Raw genomic sequence first — 17,809 nt, 5'->3', positions numbered from 1 at the left:
TTTTTTTTTTTTTTTTTTTTTTGGCCAAGTTGCATAATGCTGCTTGGGAACTTAAAATGACAAGACTAAGATTCTGCTAAACAAACTAATGTAATGACAAATCAGTATCTGAGATTTCAAAGTACAAAATCAAATAGAAGAAAAATATTTATAAGAACAGGTCACACAAAAGCTGAAAATCTAAAATTAAATATTTAATTAGAACTCTGATTTTGCTTTCAGGGTAGGTGGCATTGCACAGGCTATATTACAATCTTTTATAGTTTTTTTTTTTCTTTTTTTTTCTTTTTTTTCCCAAAGAGAATACTGTTTATTTTTAACAGGTCACTTTAATATTAATACATGTGTAATAGGATCAGAACTGAAAATCAGCTAAAGATGGTAAATTTTACATTATTGGGAAAATTACATTTATTTTTGTATTGTAAAAACATTTATTTTTAACAATTTACCTACATTAATCAAAAAAGTACAGCATATTTAATAATTTTACAAATTCTTCATAAAAAATATATCTCTGTACAAAAAGGTCTTTTGCACCTACTTCATGTCACAGCAGCATGTAGTGAAATGGCAGAATGAAATACTGGGAATGAAAATTAGATTGACTTGATCATAATGTCGGCGTTCTTCCCCGGTCCCCCCACCCTCACCCTCCCACCTGTTCTTTCTTTTTTTTTCATTTTTTTTTTTAATAACAGCTTTTATTTGTTTACAAAATATTTTACACAAGAAAAAAAATTATTGCAGCTAGCCTGGAGAAAGGCAAGATGTGTGATACAAGCAGCAGTTTTTAACAGCTTTGAAGCACATAACCTGTTTTTAAAAAAAATATATAGCATGTCTTATTAGCCCATAATAATGATATGGTCAACACTGGGGGACAAGTCTTCTGCATATATCTCAGAAAGCAGTTTTCCTGGCTGCCATTACCTGGCCACTGTACAATGTTTTAAGTCTTATTCTGATGAAGCACCATACACAGCCCTCGGTAAAATAACTTCAGGAGAAAGATATCCAGCCTGAACAGAAGACTCAAACATATGGAGAAGAAGAGGTATTTGAGGGATGTGGTTTGATCTGATAGAACTCTGACATCTTTCCTTTCCTTAGGTTCAAGTATGAAACTTCTGTTTATGCAACGCTCCAAACAAACATCTCAGGATAATTTGTCAGTGTGCTCCAATTCTGAGTGTCTCGTTTCAAAGAACACTCATCCATGAAAAACAATCCTCACATAACCTCCTCAAAATGAACCAATGGATAAAGAATGCACAGAATCTGGACTGTTTAAGAAAACACATCAAATAATTTAACAATTCTGTTTCTGCAAACTTTCCTCCAAAGCATATCTCAGTAGTCATAGTTAGATGGGTCACTACACAGAAACCATCAATAGTAACTACTTAGCTAGAATCCTGCGCTTGTTACCATTTTTTTTTTTTTTTTCTGCTATTTTCACTGCAGAAGGACTTCCAAAACAGTTATGATAATTTTGAACACCTCTCAAAAATTTTAATCACACAACAGCTTCCCTCCCTGGCTCACTGTTTTTAAGGAAGCTCTTCATTTGCAGAGCAACTTCCTTTACATAGAGGGGGATCAGGACAACAACTTTGTTATGATGACTTTCTTTCTCAGGAAATGTGAAGGACTCTGAGAAGTTACAGATAAATGAAATTTACTACACAAAAAAACTCAGAAACAAACAAAAAAAAAGCCAAAAACTACTAAAAAATGAACAAGAAACTGACTGAAAAGGATTATTTATTAAATTTTCTTCAGAAAATTTTCTTGCTCATATGAAGAATATAACGGCTGGAGGCCCTGCAATACAGAATTATATTGCTGGTATTTTTCATCTAACAGATGTTAGTTGTTAAGCTGACCAAGGATTACCTCTGAAATTTTCTTTCTGTTCTGCACCATTAACTGAAAAATCTGTTATTGGACTTACATCTCCTTTTTGGTTAGTGTGTAACAGCCAGACCCACACACATACAGAGTTCAGAGATCTTTTTCTCCAGTTTTGTATAGCAAATGGACATTCAGTTTGATTTTGAGAAAACTTGAGAAGAAGAAACTCAAACCTGAATTTTATAGAAAGGCAAAGCAAACTTTCCTTGTTTCTGAGCTCAAGGTGTATGAATAAAATCAATTTTTACTTCACCATTTCCTGTAATTTCTTAATTTTAAAACATAATCTACCCATTGGCATATTTTTGTTTTGCTTTGTTAATGATTTACTCGACCATTCATATTTACAAATGTCAAACTTTCAAACTGTGTAAGTAAAAAAGCAATAAGCAGTGTGTTTAAAAAAACTGAAAAAAAAAAAAAAGTAAAGATAGTTTAATATTTCTCTTTGTTCAGAGTAGAAACTGAATGACAACTTGTTATAGACAATTTGCACTGGGTTTACATATGCTACTGTAATGTGTTTTAGTGTCATGTAACATCAAAAAATGATGTCATATTACAGGAAAACAATTTGAAAAAAATGCAAAAGGGAAGACTGTATTATGAGCACAGGCTCACAGGCTTTATGAGCTATCTAAAATAAATTACTATTCACATTTGTACATGGCAAGCAGCAATAGCTGCTAACCCCCCTGCTGTTAAATAGAATGATACTGACAATAGTGATTGATGACTGATTTCAGAGAAAAACAATCTGGCAATGAAAATTTCTTAGAAATGGGCTCTTGTTCTGGCTGAAAGTCTCCATTGACTTCTAATCATGTTTAGAAAGAAATTTAGTCAAAATTTGACAAAAGATATATTGTCCTCTCTTGCACAAGATTTTAACTGGTGCTAAGTATAGGGCTCATAATTTAATATTCCAGGTAAATTTATTGTGGAATGCTTTGCTTGGCAAAGAGTGAGTGAATGTCTATATACAATGGAAGTGTGTAGAAACCCTGTATATTTTTACCAGTATCTTACTCAGTCATCCAGAACACTCTAGTGCAAAAAAAATTGTGCATTAACATTTTGCAATATAACAGCTGATTGGGAAATTGGCAAACCGCCCTATGTATGAGATACACTGTAAGTTTCTTTACTTTTAGCAAGATTTCAATGGTAAAGCATTTGCAGGTGTATGCAACCTCGAGGAAGGTTGTCTTCTCCTTCAAGAGAGCTTTATTTCTTCAGAATATTCCTGTATTTGGGGATAATCTGTGGTGCTTTCATTTGTCAGAGTACTCAAGTGCCCAGAAGAATGAATTGAAAGGCATCCAGCCACATACAAATATGAAAGTCTGAGGCATTAAATATGACTAATTGGCATGTCTTGGCAGTCTTCCTTAAAGTGTGCCTTGATTTGAAGCAGATGCAGCCAGGCATTTTAATCCAACTTCAGATGAAAAAATATTCTTTTTCTGATCCCCAGAAGACTGACACATTTTTACCAGAAAATTTAGCTGCATGTAGGCTGACAGAAGATGTTAAAGATTACAGCAGCAAAGCCAAGAGAAGAAGGGAAACTGGTATATGGCACCAAAGGAATTACTGCTTGTCCATCAGAGGTATGGCTATGAATCAGTCATATTGGGCACTGAAGGCTATACCACTGTACAAACTGTGTTCAGAGTCGTATCAAACCTCACAGCCTTTGCCTCTGTGGGTTTTAAGTTTGTGTCATACATAGGATTTTCAAATGAAGCCTGTCCATTGCTGTTTTCATGTCCAGCGTACCCATTGTACTGTACTTTTGGTCTTGTTCTGGAAAAAAAGGCAGTAAATGGTCATTAGTAAACATTACAAATAAAAATTCTACAAATATCACAAGTTTTATGTTCAAAGTTTCCTGTCTACACAAGCTGCAAAACTGTCCAACATAGATGAAAGAAGATCCATAAAGGATGTTGCAGGGACTTAAAAAGTAAGAGAAATCTATCTGAAAGTCGCTTTTACAACATGAAGAGAAGAAAACAAATTCTTAATTGGCAAATCAATACTACAAAGCACGGAGACAATATAGGCATAATAGAAGTATATGTATTCCCCATGTAAAATCTGTCAAATTAATGACAACTTCATAGCCTGTGGTTAGTGCCAAAGTTGGCAGCCAAAACTAAAGCAATGTACAGCAAAAGTGCAAACAAAGTACTTTGGGAACTAATAGTATTTATAACATGTTATGTCAGTTGTAACAACTATGATATTTTCTGATTACATTTTCATTTTTAGATTGCAATACTCTAGCCATAAAAGAATTATTCCATTGAGTGGAAACACTTATTCCAGCTTCACTAAATTAAGAGCTTACCAAATTACAAATATACATAATGGTCTTTCTAAAGTATTGGTTTTAATTTAAAAAGTGCAATGGCATCGTTAATTGATAAATTTAATTATATCACAGTCAAGTGCATTCTAATTGATTTTATTCACACTAATTTTTACAGTATAACCAAGAATATATAAATATTATTATTGTATTGATATAAATCAATACAAACTGTCAATTTGAAAAACTTGCATAGAGCAGATGACTAGGTGTACATAGAAACATGAGTGAGAAGCTTCTAATTCAATTCTTCCAATTGCATTGTGGGATTTAAATTAGATAAACATTCACAGCCTTTACTGACTTAGATGTTTTCTAGCAGAGATAGAAGGAGTAGTTTAGTAATTTGCTATTATCAGCAGTTTATTACCATTCCAGAACAGGAAGTTAGTGTTGCACCATTGAAATGCTGTTACAGGTCTCCCGGACGGTACTAAATCTGAGTCAGTGCAAAGTCAGCCAGCATAGCCTCAATTAGGCAGGTCTGCACTGTGAGTTTCTAGAAAATGGTACACTGCTAGTGGTAGAAATCTTCAGATAAGGGTCAGTAATTTCAGTTATTCCAGATAAATCTGCCATAGCATGCCTGTATACCTCCATAAATACTTCCTGCAATAAACAGTACTAGACACCTTGACAGAGATTTTATATGTCCAGGCATATGCAATCAGATTGACCAAATCCTAGCTAATATTTACAGAAATTTTGACACTTGTAGATCAAAGGATACAATGAATTATCTTTCAGGAACCACTCTTGTATTCTGGATATTACTTTAACACCATGTAGAACATATCAAAACTTCAGGGATGTTCACATTTTTATGCAAAGTTCTGTTAGAATATATTAAGCCAATAATTAAATGAAAAATAAAACAGAATTATGCTGACTTCCTGATATATTCAGTAAAATTATACAATAAAATGAATAATATACTGTATTTTGCTATTTTAAGTCTCTCAGCACCTAAAAGTATTTAAAGAAATAAATAAAGGAGGTCCAGTATGGAATTTTATACTTTCCCTCAGGCATTGAAATAGGGACAGAAAGTCCGTGAAGGAGAGCAAGATATAGATGCTTTGTGCTTAAAAAATGTTAAAAAAAATCGCAAAGAATTTCATGGTAAAAAATCAAAAGCAGGTTGCTGAAAATCAAACTCTTTTATGAAATGATTCTGTGTTGAATAGCAGATAGGAAAAACAGTCACTGGAAAGATGTCAGTAACAGAAATTGACAACTTACAAATAATTATTATGTGTGCAATTAAACTTTTTTTTTCTGAATGTTTTTTATTTAAGAAGTGACAAAACATGTTTAGAAACCTTAACATCTAAGTGTAAATAATTAATTATATTTTGATTTTATTTAGAAAGATTGAGATGCCATTTTCTTTTCTGATACACTCCCTGTCTGCCAGATAGAAGGTACTGATACTATGAATAAAAGCTTTAGCATCGCTGGCTCTAATTATATGTTATTAATCTGGTACAACAGAAGTATCTGTTAAAAAAAAAAAAAAAAAGGTATTTTTTTCCATAAGACTACCTTCAAATTCACTGATATTCCGGTACTTTTCAATATTTTTATAAATGATCTGGATGTAGGAATAGAGGGTATTTTGAGCAAGTTTGCTGATGACACCAAACTTGGAGGAGTTGTGGACTCAAATGAGGGCGTAAAGGCCTTGCAGAGGGATCTGGACAGGTTGGAGAGCTGGGCGATCACCAACCGCATGAAGTTCAATAAGAGCAAGTGCCGGGTCCTGCACCTGGGACGGGGAAACCCTGGCTGCATGTACAGACTGGGCGATGAGACGCTGGAGAGCAGCCTAGAAGAGAGGGATCTGGGGGTCGTGGTAGACAGCAAGTTGAATATGAGCCAGCAGTGTGCCCTGGCAGCCAGGAGGGCCAATCGTATCCTGGGGTGCATCAAGAACGGCATCGCTAATAGGTCAAGGGAGGTGATTGTCCCGCTCTACTCTGCGCTGGTGCGGCCTCACCTCGAGTACTGTGTGCAGGTCTGGGCACCACAGTATAAAAAGGACATGAAACTGTTGGAGAGTGTCCAGAGGAGGGCTACGAAGATGGTGAAAGGCCTGGAGGGGAAGACGTACGAGGAACGGCTGAGGTCACTGGGCCTGTTCAGCCTGGAGAAGAGGAGGCTGAGGGGAGACCTCATCGCAGTCTACAACTTCCTCGTAAGGGGTTGTCAAGAGGCAGGTGACCTTTTCTCCATTAACACTAGTGACAGGACCCGCGGGAACGGGGTTAAGCTGAGGCAGGGGAAATTTAGGCTGGACGTCAGGAGGGGGTTCTTCACAGAGAGGGTGGTTGCACACTGGAACAGGCTCCCCAGGGAAGTGGTCACTGCACCGAGCCTGTCTGAATTTAAGAAGAGATTGGACTGTGCACTTAGTCACATGGTCTGAACTTTTGGGTAGACCTGTGCGGTGTCAAGAGTTGGACTTGATGATCCTTAAGGGTCCCTTCCAACTCAGGATATTCTATGATTCTATGATTCTATGATTCTATATAGAGAGCCTCCAGTGGCATAACTACTACTGCATCATTGTGAAAATTTAATGTTGTTATTCCTAAGGTACCTTCAAGAAAATGGCTTCAAAAGTCACATATTCTGTGCTCTTTCCTCTGGAACATCTTCTTTTTCAGAGAGGGTAAAGGTGACCTAGGGCTACTTTAAATAATGAATGAACTTGTTAATTTCTTGGAGATGTCTTAAATATCTTCTGATAACCTCTCTATAAACTATAGTTTAATGGAAGAATAGTTTGAAAGCACAGAAAAATAAGAATATTATTTGAAACACCAAGTTAATAAGCAACATCTCCTTTTTAAAGAATCTAATGCATTTAAATTAGATAAAGGTAGGCAGAACTGCAGTACTGCACCAACAGTACCATAAACATTGAGATTACATCTGCTCTATTGAAGACCAAATTTTAGCTCTCTTAAATAGATATATATATTCCTACCAAATAGAAAAGAAACCTCTACTACTCACATTAGATTAACAAACTTCATAGAACTTCATAGAACAAAATGTACCTGTTGGTCACAGTACAGTCCTATTACATTTCATTTAGAGTTTATCTCCTCTTTCTAAGAGAAATGTGACAGCAATGTTCCCTTTAGGTTCCATCTCTTCACCCTATCTGAAAGCCTGTTTTTTCATGCTGCTACATAAGCTTCCCCCATTTCAAAGTAGGAGCTATCTGAGCATGCAGATCTGTAGGCACCAGAAAAGTATCTTCCAATAACTTGTTCAGTAGCACAATTCATAGCTTTTCCTGAGCAGTTTTCTCAACCAAAGACTGTATTTCATTTCCTGACATGCATCATATTAAATGGAGCTCACAAATTCAAGCCTCGCTGCAATTTTTTCTTCACAAATCGTCTAATGTTGAGGTTGGTTGACAGTCAAGTCTATAACAGGCCAGTGGTGGACTTTACTTTGTCTATATGATTGCTTACAATCACAAAATACTCCTGCTATGATGATTATAGAACAAAGATTTAAGAGTGTGTTACTAAAATCAGCATTTCTGTTTAACACCATTTTACAAACTGCAAATAACATAGAGCAGTGAATATTGTAACTCAACAGGAAATATACGAATTGTCTCAGAAAGCTCTAAACAAGTAATATTCATAATGGACAAATATTCAAGAAATACATAGATATCATATTTTAAATGAAATTTCAGACAAAATTATTGGATTTATTATATTATCTACTCTCATGTAAAAGTTTCTTACAAGGTGAAGCGATGCCAGTTCTAGTACTATCCACTAGCTTATTCAGCACGTATTCTAAGTAGTCTCATTTTGGGCTGTTCCCTCAGGGATGTTATGGATTTTTCAGCTTGTATAATTAATTACTCATACACATGTTGAAAGAAGTAGCATATATTCAATTTAATAAAGCGTTAAAATGAAAGAGTATAACATGTGACCTGGGATTTCAATCAGATAGCCTAATGAACCAAGAAGGTTTATAGGTCTTTGTTCCTTAACACGATGACTTATTTTTCTAATACGTCACCATTTTCACCATTAATTTTCACCATTAATAACTGCTCTGCACCGAACCCCTTTGTAGGAATGCTTTAAAATGTTTGTCTTTCTAGAGCAAAGATACTCTTGAAACCTTAATATTGTGTTCTTTATTCACTTATGCTTATCAAAATTAAAAAAAAAAAAAGAAATATAGTGTGTTAAGATAGAAAATAAATCAGATTTACAATACCTGTGTTTGTAGAGGTAAAATGCAAACCCTGATAATATTAGAGCAAAGAATGGGACCAGGATGGCAGCTGCGACAGAACTGCTGTTTGTACCATAGTAGTGATTTGAAAGGTCTGTGTCTGCACTTAAGGGACCTGAAATGAAACAAAAATGGGCAGAAATAAAAATTCCAGGCTATCTATCTCACAGTTATCTTTTTTATTCTATTTTTGTCTACATCTTTTGAATGAAAGAGAATGTCTTGATAAAATAATTTTATTTAAAAACATTAAGTAAACAGCATGCAGTATCATAGTACAGATCTTGTTAATACCGCTTAATAATGTATCATTAAAACCATCAAAATGCTTTGAAAACAGTATGCAGTAGGTAAAATAATAATTGTTTCAGTTCAATATCATAATTATAAAATATATCTATCAAGAGTCACTAGCTGAATAAAATTAAGCCCTACACGTTCTACTATAAAAGATTAATACTGTAAAAATTATTCTATAGCTGCATCTTTGATATTCAGCTTAGAAATGACAAGCAATGAGTGATTATACCAAACATGGAAAAGGCAGGAAGAACTGAAGTAACACGGTGTTTTCTGCTAGGTTCAATAGAACTTTTATGCCTGTGAACCTGTGTGCATGTCCTTGCTGCTTCACAATTTCCTTTAAGGGTTTAGAGCCTCCAGCAGCTGATTTTGCACTGGAATAAAATTCATGTGCAGAGAATGCAAAGGCAGTCACCTGTGGCATGGCCTCTCTGGATCCTGTTGTGGACAAGCAGATAACCAGGACTGAAAGGCATTTTGTGGAACCCACTTTTCCATCAGGATAGAGAGACACCGTCAGATTTGTTAAATAGGTCCCCAACAGACAATTACAGTTGTGAAGGTTGAATAGTAATTTTACAATGAAAGCAGAGTCAACTGCATCTCACTATACCAAACTTACAGCTCTTTAATGGAATAACTTTAAGCCATATTGAGATTTATTCAAAGAGACCAGAGCCGAGGTAAATTACAGTAAAAATAAGGCTGGGACAGATATCTGGATTTGCATTTCTGTGATATTGTTGGTGATGCTAGTAGAATAGAATAGGAAACACCGGTGCTTACTGCCCAGAAATGCTCCTACCCAACAGTACGCACTGTCTCAAACACCATGATTCCCTCATTGATGGCAGCATCAGTCTTTTTAGGACTCTGGCCCAGATCAGTCACATAGCAGATACACAGCCACTGTGCTGAGTAAGATGAAAACATGAGAAAGAAACAAGCAATTCTCCTATAATTTTCTGTGGTTCAAGCTCAGTGGGAAAGAAGAATGAGCTAAGGTTTTGTTCCATAAGGTATTTTTAAAACTTAGATACTTCAGCTACTAATATTCTAATACATTTTTCACAATTCAATTTACAAAATTTATTAAATCTAGAAGTCATCAAGTTCCCTTTGAAATTAAAACATCCTCCCTAGGAATTTCAGAATCATTAGTTTTGATCATTAAACATGACAAAATACTGCAATATTTTTCACTGCCTTCATTTTCTGTTATGTTCCCCAAGCTATTGTCATGTTGCATGTAGTAGTCATACTTTAATGTATGAGTAGCTGCAAAAAATTATATTATCTAATCAGAATTCAGCTAAAAGAAAAGAGTTTGAAATTCATTATAAGCAATTGTATGTATGTACATAGTCTGTATGAACAGACTATGGGATTGTTTAAAAATGTAAATACATTTTTTTTTAATTGAACATTTAAAACTAGAGTCATTTAGATAATTTAGGAAATATGTTTGATAACTGACACACAGATGATACTCAGTAACTTAAATTTATATTTGAAGTAACTGAATATTCTATATCTCCACAGTTTTTGAAGTACTGCACTTAGGATAACCAATCCTGAAAACTTAAACAAAGTTTGCAACCTTTAATTGGCGTTGGTGAAGTGTTGATCAGGTTTGTGCTGTGCATGTGGTGTGCTTTTCATTACGGAAACTTTGCTCCAATTCTGGAGAATTTAAATTTTATTCATGTACAATACTTGGTCTCATATACTTATTACAATGATTTTCAGAGTTATTTGTGATTAAACACATCCTGATGTGAACTTTGTATTTCTTCTGACAGTGTTATTGTGACAAGAAATGGGAAGGCCTATTGTAACGCTCTAATTTAGGTACTGATTACTACCACAGCATAAAGTAGAAACATATATTGCTTTGCTTACAGCCAAAAGAAAATTAATGCAAAAGATAGTTTGGTTTTCTTTTCATTATAAAGAAGACATACTTTGTCACTGGGAAACATTATTCAATCAAGGGATATTATGTAAGATTATAAGTGGTCTTCCAATCGTTTCACAAAACGACAGGAGTTTCTTTAGCCTCCTAAAAACAGCAGCAGGTAAAGTTCTTATTCTGATAACATACAATGAAGTCCTTACTGTGCAAGTTACTGAATATTCTCATTTATGTGTACTAGAAAAAATATTTTTGTAAGAAAATACTTGTTACGGTCCTTTACTCATCATTATTTAGAGCTTTCAAATGCATTGTCCCTGTAACCCTCATCTACAGGTTTCTACTGTCTGGCATCAGTACAACATGGCCATGATCAATACAACATGGCTCACTAACTATGAAAACAGCTCTTGAAGTGTGAGAGTGTGACAGCTAAAGCCATGCAAGATTAAAAAAAAAAAAAAAAAGTAGAATTACAATTAGAAGGGCTCTCTATATCTGAGACAAAGATGGCTAGCAGCTCAAGGATTAAAGAGAAAAAACTCTGACATGGAAAGCAACTCACTGTCCTTGAGGGTAAACTTGTTCCAAGGAGAAACAGAGAATAGACCTAGCTAACTGTTGAACAGCAAAGACTCTTTTGGTACTTTGTTGGGTGTGAGGAGCATATTAATATATAGTGTCATAGTTAATTAGTTTTAGCTAATTATTTGTGCATTTATTAATGTATAATTGTTATGTATTCTCAAGTTCTGAGTATCCTGTTTAGATATAGAGCCTCATTGTGAATTTTGAAAGTTGTGCAAAGTGATATGGAAAGGAAGGGTAACACCTTTATAGAGTGAAATTTCAAATCCACATCTTCTCTAATGATGTTCAGTGATCATAGATCATTTTAAAGAAATGAACAAGTACTTCACACCCATTGATCTAATATATTACAGATAAATTAATTACACGTTACTTGTCAATATTTGTTAGTTCAATCTAAACAAGCTAAAAATACTTTGAAGAAACTTTGAAATGACATGGATTGAGGGATTGCTTGCTCCCTCAGCAATGCAGACAATACCAAGTTAGGTGGGGCTGTTGATCTGCTTGAGAGTAGGAAAGCTTTGCAGAGGGATCTGCATAGGCTGGACCTATGGTCCACATCCAGTCCCATGACATTCTACATGGCTATGTGCTGGGTCCTGCACATGGGTCACAACAACCCCATGCAGCTTTATGGGCTTGGTGAAGAGTGGCTGGAAAGCTGCCTGGCGGAAAAAGACCTGTGGGTACTAGTTGATAGCTGGTTGAATATGAGCCAGCAGTGTGCGCAGGTGGCCAAGAGGGCCAAGAGCATCCTGGCCTGCATCAAAAATAGTGTGGCCATCAGGACTAGGGAAGAAATTGTCCCTTTCTATGTGGCACTGGTAAGACCACACATTGAATGCTGTATTCAGTTCGGGGGCCCTCATTACAAGAAAGATATTGAGTTGCTTGAGTATGTGCAGAGAAGAGCAACAAAGCTGGTGAAGGGACTAGAAGACAAGACTTATGAAGAGCACCGGGGTTGTTTAGTCTGGAGAAGAGGAGGCTAAGGGAAGACTTCATTGCTCTCTAACAGTACCTGAAAGGAGGTTGCAGTCAGAAGGGTGTTCTCTTTTCTCATGTGACAATTGATAGGCCATGAGGCAATGGTTTCAAGTTGTGCCAGAGGAGGTTTACACTGGATATTATTAAGAATTTATTTCTGGAGAAGGGTGATCAGGCTGACCAGAGCAGAGGTGGAGTCCCTATTCCTGGAAGTATTTAAGAGATGTGTGGATGTGGCACTAAGGAATATGTGATGAGACTCAGTAGTTCAGGTTGATGGTTGGAATTGATGATCCTGAAGGTCTTTTACAACCTTCAAAATTATAAGATTCTATGACAATCCTAATTGGAATGAACAAGGCCAAGATTTTAGAACACCAAACTTATAGAACTCTAGAGGTGAGGCACAGGCACTTGGCAATTACAGAAAGAAACTAGCATCAGACTTGCAGTCTTTATAGGCCAGGATATTAAAACATAACAAATCAAATAAAAAGCCCACAATAGCGATGTTTTATTTGGCAAAGCAGGTTAAATCATTTCATGTTGGAACTTAGGCATTTTAAGCAGGCTCAGATAATAGTTCTAGTTCTGTTGGTAACTGATAACAGAAATATCTTTGCCTTTTGGGTTATTCTCTAAAGCTACAAGCAAACAGAATTGCTTCTGAAAGAGGATAAACAGTACTTAGAAACTAAAGTTTTTTCAATTTTCATGTCATAAAGTTCCAAGACTGAGTGTATCCACTAAGCCTAGTCTTCCTCTAGTATTGTGTGATAAGGAAACCTTCATCAAACACATTGGACTTTCACATTCAATCAAGTATTTCTTGGAAAAAGTTGTTATTTTAAGTACGCTTGCAAGTGACAAATTTCATATTACATTATTTATGCAACAGTGCATGCATAGTTTATGCATACTTCCGGCTTAGTGTAAAGGCAGCAAATAGCTTAACTTCCGGAAGAAATGGAAATATTATACGTCTTCCGCTGGATGACAGATGAGATCATTACCTCAGCAGAATATTCATGAACATAATAAATTAAAAAAAAAAAAAAATGGAGAGAGAAAATAAAAAAGTTATAATTGAATTTGAGAGCTGATGGACAAATGTTACGACCTTTACTGACCTGAAATTTGCTGTTTTGTTTTAGCTACTGTTTTTTCAGTGTAGAACCTATAGACAATCAGTGCCTTTTTAATGATCACATAAAGAAATCCATTATCCTTTAAAGGATAGTATCTGCAATTACAGAAATCTCACTTCTGAGATATCAAAGAGGACAAGAAGCCCCAGCATAGGAATACATGTAACAATGACATTACAGCTCCTTACTAGCCTTTGGAAAATACAAACTGAGCTCTCATATTACAAATCTCAACAGTGATACATTTTCTACTATCACCGAATACAGCTATCAGAGAATACTGTAACTGTCAAATTGTCACTCTGCTTGTTCTTCCTTTATCCCCATGTGTTATCAATGCTAAAACAAATGGCTCCAAACTTTTCCTAGGCAGCTGGAGAAGTAGTGATATCTTTTCTGGCCAGGGTCAAATAAAACAAAACAAAACAAGACAAAACCAAAAAAAAACATATCCCCACTGTTTTGCGATAGAAATAAAAATCAATCACAGAATATCAAAGGCTATTAAATAAGAGCTATGCTTGAGCAAATCTTGGTGCTCTATTTTTACAGCGTGCTTGTTAAAATCAGAAAGAAAAAGCAGCTTAGATATTATTATGATGATAAGGATTATACAAAAGCACAGGCAGACATGTCCCACATAAGAGTTTTCTCTGAAGACTGAAATAATATTCAGCTTCAAAACCTGGCAGTTCTTAGGCTGAGAAACTGAAGAGTAAGATATTTTCCCCTTGTGATTAAACATATATATAGCACTTTGAGAGGTGGCCAACATGAACAAATCCTTAGGGTAACTGGTATTACAGCAGTTAATAGAGTGAAGAAATACAAGGGAGTTTTGGCAGAACTGTAAGAGGCATTGGATACAGTACCAATGAAGTTAATGGAACTGAGGCAATTTATAAAATATAGATACACTCTGCTGTTGACATACTAGCTAGGCTGCTTCTCCATGCAAGCCCAGTACTTTGCTGTGTATATACTGTGCTGTATATATTGTGTTCCAGGATCAGGAAACGCAAATGTTCATGGCTGGTATTTTTCAAAACTATTTAATAAGCAAATATTTCATGAGTAAATACTTCAGTAGTATTTATGAGAAAATTATAAGTAAAATAACTAGTTTATCAGCAGCTGCTGGAGTACTGTCTCAATATATACTTCAGTCACTCATTTCATATTTTTGACAGTGATGTGGAATTCTGTCTAAACATGTACATATTCTGAAAAGAACCCCCACCTGAAATAAGCAGTTTCCTGGTGAATGTTAAAATCAGTGTCGATTCTTCTCTTTTAATTTCTATTCTGATTGCAATTTATGCATTTGAGCAGAAAAAAACTGTGCATTGTGTGTATGGTGGTTTCGTCTGTGGTGGTTTCAACATCCCAGCCAGACCCAGTACAGTGTGACATGCTTTTTTTTTTTTTTTTTTTTTTTTAAATTAAAGTGTTCACAGAAAAGGAATCAGTTGCAATGTCTCTTTATGAACGTTCTGTATTCATTTCATTAGGTAGCTACGCTACAGAAGATGAGATAATAACATATTAAGCAGAGTGAACTTAGTATTTGAACTGCAGATTTCAAATATATATATTTCACTGTATATTTTATAATAGGAATGGCATGAAATAAACATGCTTACTTCAGCTAGAAAGCTGATGGGAGTCATTTGTTGAATTGCCTCTTGCAAAACTGCAAGATATTATATATTCTAAAGCTCTATGAATGCATTTACCTTGTCTTTGGAGCATAAATTTTCCAAAGTCTTTTCCATGTATGTCACCTTGATAGGTGAATACACCTCTTTCAAGCCCTGATGACACCTAGAGTAGGTTGAAGAAGAAAAAAAAATAAAAATTATTTTTGATACAAACAAATAAGAATATTTAGCCCTTTTTTTCTGATTGAGATATATGAAGTTGTTAGTTTGTTTTTTTTTTTCACTTTGTTAGTGATTATGTTTATAGAACATTCACGACAGTAAGTTTGCATCACTTTGTGATTCAAACACAAGTTTGAATGACTTTAAAACATCTGATGTAAATACTGGGTTTTAAAATTATTTAATTGATATCGATACATTTTGTTAAATGTGCAGATGTAAAAGTTCACCGAATTGTTGGTCTTCAAAATATTTCCCATAGACAGAATCATGAGGCACAAAAGAAAACTGCAAAGAGGAAAATAACTTTTTCTTCAAGATTAAATGTCAACTCTTGGAATCAATATTTAATAAATATTTAATAAATAAATAAATATTGAGACAATAAAAAATCCTTCAAGTGAAAATTCTAAGTCAAACAAAATAGTCTGTTAAGGTACTACATATTTGACCTTTATGCTGAAAAATTATTGTGTAAATAGTTTTCCCGAGATTGACTGAATATGCGTCAAACCCATACTATTTCTCAATAAAGGAAAACAGCTGCTATTTCAAATGCAATATTGCTTATTCTCACTTTCTGTGAAGAACTTCCTGTTATGTATCCCTTCATAAATTAAGAGTTCTTTTGAACTTTATATTTTTCTGACAATTAACTATTTAACAAACAAATGTAGGTAAAATTCCCACTACACAAGGCAAATACATAGCATAATATGCTGATTCACCCCACTTTTCACTTAGTAAGCTAAAAATTCTAATGGGAGTGTGGGAAATAGAAGATTATATACATAATTCGGAAAAGAAAAATAATGTGGTTTCTACACTGACATTTAGTGTGCTGTATTCAATATTCATAATATAAACAAATGTTTAGAGTTATATAGGAAATCACAAATTACTTTAAATTTTAAACTCAGCAAGCTATAGTAGTCTGGTTACTTACATAACCATCTAGCGCCCAGTTGTCATTTTCAAACTTGCTTACAAAAATATCACTAGGTCCTTTAATCTGAAAAATTTTCAATAGCAAGTGGGCTTCTTCTTTCTTGTAAACACCTATTAATATAAAGGAGGTAACATATGCCTTTTAAACAATTTTTGAACTATTTTGTTCAAATTTCCTTTCAAAGCCAAGTACATTGCTTTAGAAGTAAAATATTTTGTAAAGAACATTCTGTAATAACATAATTTTAAAACTTGGATAAAATAATAGTTTACATTGCTGTAATAACAGGATCTTATTTCATTCATCTTTTGCACTTTGTTCATACCTTATTTGGTAACAAAATTAAAACATGTTTTTGTACTGTTATATTTTGTACATAAATGATCGTGAACATATGTCTTTTCATGCACTATTTCAGTAATTCTGAATACACAGAGAATTACATCCCTGCTAAAATAAGATGGTCGATTAGAACTGGAAAAAAATGGATTTTACTGACAACTGATTACTCCAGTAAATAACAATGCTGAAGTGAAAGAAAATTTGCTGTAAGGTAGCTAATAAAGAAATTCTCTAAGAATTCTTGACCTTAAAAGGTATTAATAGCTTATAATGCTCATGTCAAATATAACTGTGATCAGAGGCTAGATAAGAACATCACGGTGTCATATTTGAAGAAAGGAATATACAGTGTTGATTAAAAGGTTTGCATAATTTACTATGTAGTATTGTATGTCATACCATTATCAAGACCATATTGTTTTAAAGCAGATATTGACCATTTTGAATGATGGATCTTTTCAATGTTACAGTTCTTAAAATGCTGCATACATTTTGCATGTCATTTCAATATTACCTGTGAGTTTAACAGGTCAATGCTAACCACCACTTTGAGAGTAAAAACAAACAAACACACACACACACACACAAAAACCAACCAAACAAAAAAAAACCTCATTACTTATTTGAAATGCAAACGGGAAAAATAGGTGGGTAACTCCATAAAAATGACTGAAATGCATGTTAAAGTGACTGTTATATTTAGCATTTAGCACCTTTCCGTTTGGAAAATAAGCAGATAAGCAGAAAAAGTCTGTTTAGGGAAAACAGAGTTCTTGCTTCCTGTTCAAGAGAAAATAGAACAAAACTGATCAAGAAAAAAAAAATAAATAAAATGAAAGAAAAAAGGACAGATTTTATAACATTGAATTCTGAGCCTACCTGATAGTTTGAGTTGTATGTTGGATGCTTCAGTGAATGTAGCATTTACTTTGCTGCTTGTAGTATTGAACCAATCAACAGTCAGAGTAGCAGGCTGTCTTTTCCCTAAATATTCATAAAACCCTTTCCACAGTGAATTTATAAAAAATACATCTGAAGGAACTAAAGTGGAAGAAAGAAAAGAAAGAGAAGAGAAGAGAAGAGAAGAGAAGAGAAGAGAAGAGAAGAGAA

General features: G+C 34.5%; 1 protein-coding gene across 2 annotated transcripts in view; it reads right to left on the bottom strand.

Annotated features, from left to right (window-relative positions):
* Nucleotides 1–173: 173 nt before the first annotated feature.
* CSMD1 (CUB and Sushi multiple domains 1) overlaps nt 174–17,809 on the bottom strand; it is a 1,151,643-nt gene continuing 1,134,007 nt past the window's right edge. For both annotated transcript variants that reach the window (XM_035319885.1, XM_035319886.1), the window contains 5 exons: nt 17,579–17,740; nt 16,355–16,467; nt 15,262–15,349; nt 8,561–8,693; nt 174–3,726 (listed from right to left, as the gene is read on the bottom strand). In XM_035319885.1, the coding sequence (XP_035175776.1) occupies nt 3,567–3,726; nt 8,561–8,693; nt 15,262–15,349; nt 16,355–16,467; nt 17,579–17,740 (656 nt within the window). In that variant the 3' untranslated portion in view covers nt 174–3,566. The remainder of the gene's footprint in view (nt 3,727–8,560; nt 8,694–15,261; nt 15,350–16,354; nt 16,468–17,578; nt 17,741–17,809) is intronic.

The sequence above is a fragment of the Oxyura jamaicensis genome, chromosome 3 (assembly GCF_011077185.1).
Source record: "Oxyura jamaicensis isolate SHBP4307 breed ruddy duck chromosome 3, BPBGC_Ojam_1.0, whole genome shotgun sequence".
Taxonomy (NCBI): Eukaryota; Metazoa; Chordata; class Aves; order Anseriformes; family Anatidae; genus Oxyura; species Oxyura jamaicensis.
Note: the sequence above shows the minus strand (reverse complement) of the source record. Positions and strands in the feature narration are given on the sequence as shown.